This window comes from Amblyraja radiata, chromosome 25 (assembly GCF_010909765.2).
Source record: "Amblyraja radiata isolate CabotCenter1 chromosome 25, sAmbRad1.1.pri, whole genome shotgun sequence".
NCBI lineage: Eukaryota > Metazoa > Chordata > Chondrichthyes > Rajiformes > Rajidae > Amblyraja > Amblyraja radiata.
This window is the reverse complement of record NC_045980.1, coordinates 5,424,193-5,430,859: the sequence shown is the minus strand read 5'-3', so window position 1 is coordinate 5,430,859 and position 6,667 is coordinate 5,424,193. Positions and strand designations below refer to the sequence as shown.

The following is a 6,667-nucleotide window of genomic DNA, read 5'->3' as shown; positions in this document are numbered from 1 at the left end:
CACCAGAAAAAATTAGCAAAGCAGGTTTTTGTTTTGAAAGTTATTTCTCTAAAGTGAGTATGACTGCCATAACCAGTATGTGTTATTCTTTGCTGCTTTGACGATTGGAGAACATTTCGTAAATAATTTCAAAGAACAAACATTAAAAAAGCAACATTCCCCTCGCTTTTAAGGAGCTTTGTAGCGTTTTCTATCGCGAGAGCTGGCGCTTTGCCCCCTCCCCTCTCCCCTTTGATTGGCAACCAAGATGTCGGTGGAGAAAAAGCTCCCCGGAGCAAGCTGTGGGCAACGGCGACAACAAGCACCTGCAGCAGGAGCGCACCGCTCTCCATAGCATCAGGACCACAGCATGCTGAACTAAAACTGCACACTGTCTCCAATCAATCTCGACCTCGGCGCATGGAGTATTTAAAAAAAAAAAAATCCATTATAATTCCCTCAGATTTATTATTCAGCCTTGCTGTCTGTTATTTATAATATAACATTTTTCAGTCATGGATGAAGATAATAAGACAAAGAGCGAAAAGCAGCATCTAACTGTCCAAAAAGCATTGCAGCAATGTGAATTGGTCCAAAATATGATAGAAATCAGCATCTCCAGTCTGGAAGGGTTAAGGACTAAATGTGCCACAGCAAATGACCTAACGCAAAAAGAAATAAGAACACTGGAGGTAAGGAAAATTACCAAGATAAATTGAAATGGTTTGTGTCCTCCAAAATATTAATTTACAGTTGCATTGCATTTAATATATTTGACGGATGCGAACGCAAATAACGGATGCAGGCTGCGGGGTAGGTGTCTGCTGTATTTTGTTTATACACAATGGTGTGTGCAGTGTAATAAATTAAAGAGCTGCAGCAGAATGAAGTGAGTCTGCGCATTCTGCAGGTGCTGGAAAGGTGGTGGGCTCCGTGTTATAAAATATTAGTCCGACTCAATTTGAATACATCTATGTCGATTTAAGAAATCCCGCATCTCACGTTTTGTATCGTGGTTTGTGCCGTGGACGTGATGAATTTGAATACAAATATGTGATTAAAAGGGTATTTTACGTGTGGACAGCTCAATGTATTACACAATGTTACATGACCATGAATAATAATATGTGGTTATATATTTGTCGATTCCTGTTATTCTCACGATTCCTGTTAATGTCACTCTCAATAACTGCCCCTGCACAGCACATGGTGGCTGGGACCAGAAACACTGACGGTTCTTTCGTAGGTGGGGAATTTCGTGGTCTTAACATCACAAGGATTTAAATGACTGCGCTGGTGAACTGTGACTGTGAATTCAGCAGCTGCTAATCGTCGTGGTTGGAACAACTTTGGAACTCTTTTAAATTCTGAGCTGAAATGCGGCAATATTCTCATTTAAAAATGGATGGGTATCCATTAGATGATGGACGATATCTAAGTTTATTTTAGGTTTTCTTCCAACCAGCCCTTGTGTGGGAATAAATGCTTGCTGCTCGTGCATAAATACCGGGAATTAATTCTTATTTTCAGAAGAAAATAGTTAATTATTATTACATTATTCTTCCACGGTGTTGGGGGTGACTATCTAATATTGACTAAATATTTCTGTAGGTTGCACTAATGTTGAATACAATCGCTTTACTATTCTGACCGCCCATCGATTCTAGGCGCTGGATTATCCCGTATTTAGTAACTTTGCCTATAATGTTACGCCTTTGATGCCCATTTCATAGCAGCGAGCAATATTTATTTGGTCTATATGGAAGACGAGGAACAGTTAATATGTTGTTGAGATACTTTAAGTTTGCCAAGGTACGCCGATGATCGCAGGGCACAGGGTTCCTCGTATTGCTGGCGACATCTGCTGTTCACGGTAAAACCCTTGGGGAGCATGCAAGTTTCACAGTCAGAGGCAGAACAGTCCATGTGAAATAATGGACCATTCTTCATGATTTGAATGTTTCTATCGTAATAATATGTCCATATATGTGAGCTCTGAATTTAACTGAAGGTAATATGCATTAATTTATCAAAACGATTCGCAATTGTTATTTTGTTCTTTAGAAGGGGAAAGTAAACGATAATAATTATATTTTGAAAATATACAAGTTTGAGAGTAAATTAAAATCAGATTTTTCAAAGCAAACGGAAAATGTGTTTTATATCTGACTCCATTCGATAATGTTCTCTCAATCTGATTTGTTGAAAGCTACAATCCGAAATAACTCTTAAAAGCTAGGTTGAACCGTGTGAACCTTGACAAAATGTATTATTATTAAGATAAATACGTGGTGTTTAAATTTATCTTTGGTATATGTCATACAGACGCTGAGCAAACTATTGCTTTTATAATATGTTTTTTTGAGGTATTATTAAGGACTGACAAAGTTGGACAGCTTGGAGTCTCGATTTTGTTACCTTTCGTAAAATAACTTGAGACCATTTGCATTTCCTTTGCGGTTAAAAGTAGAATGGGTGAGAAGATCAGGAATTAATGACAGTTGACCTAAAATGTGTGTGGGGAGGATACCATTTTCCACATGCAAGTTAGTTTGTAAATTACATTTTTGAAGCCGCGAATGAAAGTCTTTTCTGAAAGGATGGATATGTTCTTATAGTGTGGTTAGAACTAAGCCACGTTACCGAACTCGGAGTCACCGAACTCATATCGACCAGGTATCCACGAAAGTGAAAATGGTGCAATGAGGCCAGCTAGTGTCATTCTTCTGCACACTTTATAGAAAGACCTGGGGCGATATTACTGCGAACTTAAAGTAAGCCTACTCACGTTTATTTTGAGAGAACACTCAAACCATGCTGTTGTAAATGTTGTCAGAAATCTATATACACGTGTTAAGGATATAGCCTCGCCTCTTTCTAAATAAAAGCTACACATTTCCAGTTACTCTGGCAATAGAAACTGCCATGGAAGAATGGATGACAATGAACTAATTTGACATGAGTTTCATAGCTGCAGTGAATTAAAATTAATGCAGTCTGATTGTTCTTAAGGATCAAAACATAATGAATATTTTCCTCTGTATATAGTGGTCCATTTGCAAAGCATGTAAGAATAATATATGTGAGATCCTCCCATAAATTTCCATGAGTTATAGGAGCCTAAAGTACTGACATGTGGTCTTTCACAACACATGAGTAGAAAATAATACTGGATTATTATCTGTGACTCTTTACAAATAATACATTTAAAGTCTTTTTGGCATAGAATGGATTACTAATCAAAATTAATAGAAATTGAACCACTGACCTTTGGCTCCACAGGAGGTTCAATTTATAGAACATGTAAATTAATTATTTGTAATGTTAATCTATCCCCATTGGTATGGAAATTTAGACCAAAAATAGAGGATCAATAATCATGAAGGAATTTATATAGAGCTAGATTTTGAAGCAGATTTGTTAAATCCTAACTTCAGGTAAATTTTGGTTGGTTTTGTTTTATGTCACCAGTAGCTATCCTTAGCATTCTTCCAAAAGATACTTATTTTTCAAAGAAATTAGGCAAATACTTCACTGCTGCACTGAAATAATTCTTTGTTGTTTAAAGTACTGACTAAAAGATTAAATGTTAAAAAAAAAAGAGGTTCTTCACAGTTTCCAATGCAGCATTCAGAGAGCAAGGAATTCTCCAGATGCATTCACCAACATTCAACCCATGACCTATATAATGAAAGGCACATTAACTGGGCATTAATTGAACATGTTTTTTCTAGAATCTTACAGTGTGCAATACAGCCACACTAATTCTTCATGTGAGTAATTTTGGGACATTTACGTTGCCTTCATTTTGTTATGTCATTTTCTTGCTGTGAACATATCACAAAAAATCTCTTTTAAATATGGTTTGAATAAAAGTAACCTGTGGCATTTTGATATATAGAATTGCAGGTGAAGAAATTCAGTCAAGTAGCACATGTTTTTTCTAAGCACAATCGGTTTGAATTGTAGTCCAATACTGATTATGGAATGCATCTTACCTTGTAAAGAACTTTTCATATGCCGGCAGGATGTGATGCACACCAGTTTGTGCACAATCTGCACTTAATGTTCCAAACCCCATCTCAATCCCCATACACTTCATGAATTTGATTTATGCATATGCAATTGCACAATGTGGGTCATTTCATGGAAATCAGGTTTGAACACTAGGAACAAGCGCAATTTTTATAGTTTCCAAGTGATAATAAATTGCTTGCATTTATGAGAGGCAGTCATTTGGAGCAGAACCACCGTAGCCATGTTGCTATTTTCAATGACATGATGCTGGCCACAATCATTCTGTTGGCAGATTCCACGATTGCTAGCAATATCAAGGAAGATCAACCTGTGCCCCTGGTAGAGTCCACTGCTGGTCTGTTGCGGCAGGTGGCGGTTGCTTCTCATCTTATCCTGCATGAGAGGCGAGAATGCTAGTGATCATGTTGTGCATGATATACCTGCTGTGTTGAATACATTAAAGAATATTTAAGGTGTGCCTCATGTGAGTGTTGGTGGAGGAGAACATTTATGTTTTTTAATACATTAGGCGGTAGCTGGACTTTAGTGCTATTTTTACTAGCATGTCCCTGATACGTGATGAAAACATTCCTGCCAATTAAGTCTTTGGCTCTCTTGTCCCAATATTTGGCTATTATGATCCTTGCCTTCCATGATCACTGGGTATGCAGGACACCCTCTCAGCTCCCATCTCAAGATGTCAAGGCTCATCTGTTTCAGAAGAGCTTGCATGCCAGGGAAATCATGTTTACATAGAATTCCATAATACAAGAAATGTTTGCTAATATTAAAATATTTGTCCTGCAATCCCTTGACAATTCAAAGATACTTCCCTCCAATAGCTCATTGGAGGAAGCAGCAGGGGCCGTAGTCCAGATGGAAGAGCAGAGGAAATGGGTTACTGTGAATGGCAGGGTGTTTATGGGATCAGGATGGAATGGAAGCAGGAGCCTGCAGCTGGGCAGCTGCAGGTGTTGCTTGGGGCCAGGATGCTGGCAGACCCATCTGTAATGTTCTCAGATGGTTTGCAGAGATTAAGAAGAGACTGTAATTAAATAAAGCGGAGTGGGATATTAGGGGATGTGAATAATGAGTGGGAGTAGGTTAAGACTGGACATGATTTCCCTCCAATGGCTACTTGGAAGAAGCGGCATGGGCAGGATTCCATCAGCAAGAGCAGTGGATATAGGTTTCTGTTAATGGCATAATGTTTATGTGCTCCTGTAAGCTGACTGGCTGAGATTTACGAGCCATGATTAAATACAGCAGAGGTGCCGGAAGACTGGAGGGTGGCAAATATTGTGACTTTATTTAAGAAGGGCTGCAGGAAAACGGCTGGGAACTATAGGTGAGCAAGCTTAATATCTGCGGTAGGAAAGTTACTGGAGAGTATTCTGAGGGATAGGACTTTCCGACTGCAGATATTAAGCTCACTCACCTATAGTTCCCAGCTGAGGTTGAGCAGGCTGGGACTACTCAAGCCTGCAGGAGGATGAGGGGTGATCTTGTAAAGGTGTACAAAATCATGAGAGGAATAGACTGGGTAGGCGCACAGAGTCTCTTGCCCAGAGGGCATAGATTTAAGGTGAGGGGGGGGAAGATTTAATAGGAATCTTTTCATGCAAAAGGTGGTGGGTGTATGGAACAAGCTGCCAGAGGAGGTAGTTGAGGCAGGTACTATTGCAACATTTAAGTACCTGTAAAGAATACTAAACTAGTTACTTTTAGCCTCCCTTGATTGGGAAATCTCCTTCCAGGAATTAGCCTGGTAAATCTCTTTTGGACTGCCTTCAATATATATTCCACAATATCCTTTTTTAGGGAAAGAACCAAAAATGTGTATAATATTCCTGGCATAGCTTCATTACCCTGTACAACTGTAATAAAATCCATTATTAAATTCTACCTCTTTGCAAAAAAGACCAGCTTTCTTTTGTCTTAATTCTGTATTTCAGGTACAAGCGTAGACTTTGCAATTGTTTTGCTGAACACTTATGCTCAGTATGCCTTGGCCTACGCGATCTCCTGGTTGTCAAACATTTTAAATCCCCTTCCCATTCCCATACTGACCTTTCTATGCTGGGCCTCCTCCATTGTCAGAGTGAGGGCACACTCAAATTGGAAGAACAGCAACTCATATTTTGCAAGGGGAGCATGAACATTGATTTCTTCAATTTCAAGTAACTGCTGCATTCCTTGCCCCTCTCTCTCCACGTATAATAGCAGTTTTTACAACGTTCTCAAAATCCAATTCCGATAGCCATTAATAATCGGAGATGATTTGGAGGTATAGCCTAACACACTCACGATACACAAAAGACAGCAAAGATGAATCTTCCAGACGTCGTTTCTTGATTAATTAGAATACAATACAAAATAATACAAATTGAAATAATACAAAACAAAGAAATAATTCATAACTTTCCATTCTTAATCGCTGTTCCATTCATGTCATATAAATCGCATAAAAGCTTCTTCTTATAAAGGTATGTCATCTCGTAACATGTGTTGTGATCATGGTAGAAAACTATTTCCCCTCGTACTCCGACACAAAACTAAAACTTCGAATCTGTGAGTCTGCGCGAGTCCTCTAACAAAAGAACACACCCCTACTCCGTATCAAATCCCACCTACAAAAATACAGACAGATAAAGACTAAAATATTAAAAAT

At 38.6% G+C, this 6,667-nt stretch overlaps 1 protein-coding gene across 1 annotated transcript in view; it reads left to right on the top strand.

The window, feature by feature from the left end:
* Positions 1-218: 218 nt before the first annotated feature.
* Positions 219-6,667, top strand: part of ksr2 (kinase suppressor of ras 2) — a 393,381-nt gene continuing 386,932 nt past the window's right edge. Inside the window, exon 1 of the mRNA XM_033043111.1 lies at positions 219-671. Within this exon, the coding sequence (XP_032899002.1) occupies positions 495-671 (177 nt within the window). The 5' untranslated portion in view covers positions 219-494. The remainder of the gene's footprint in view (positions 672-6,667) is intronic.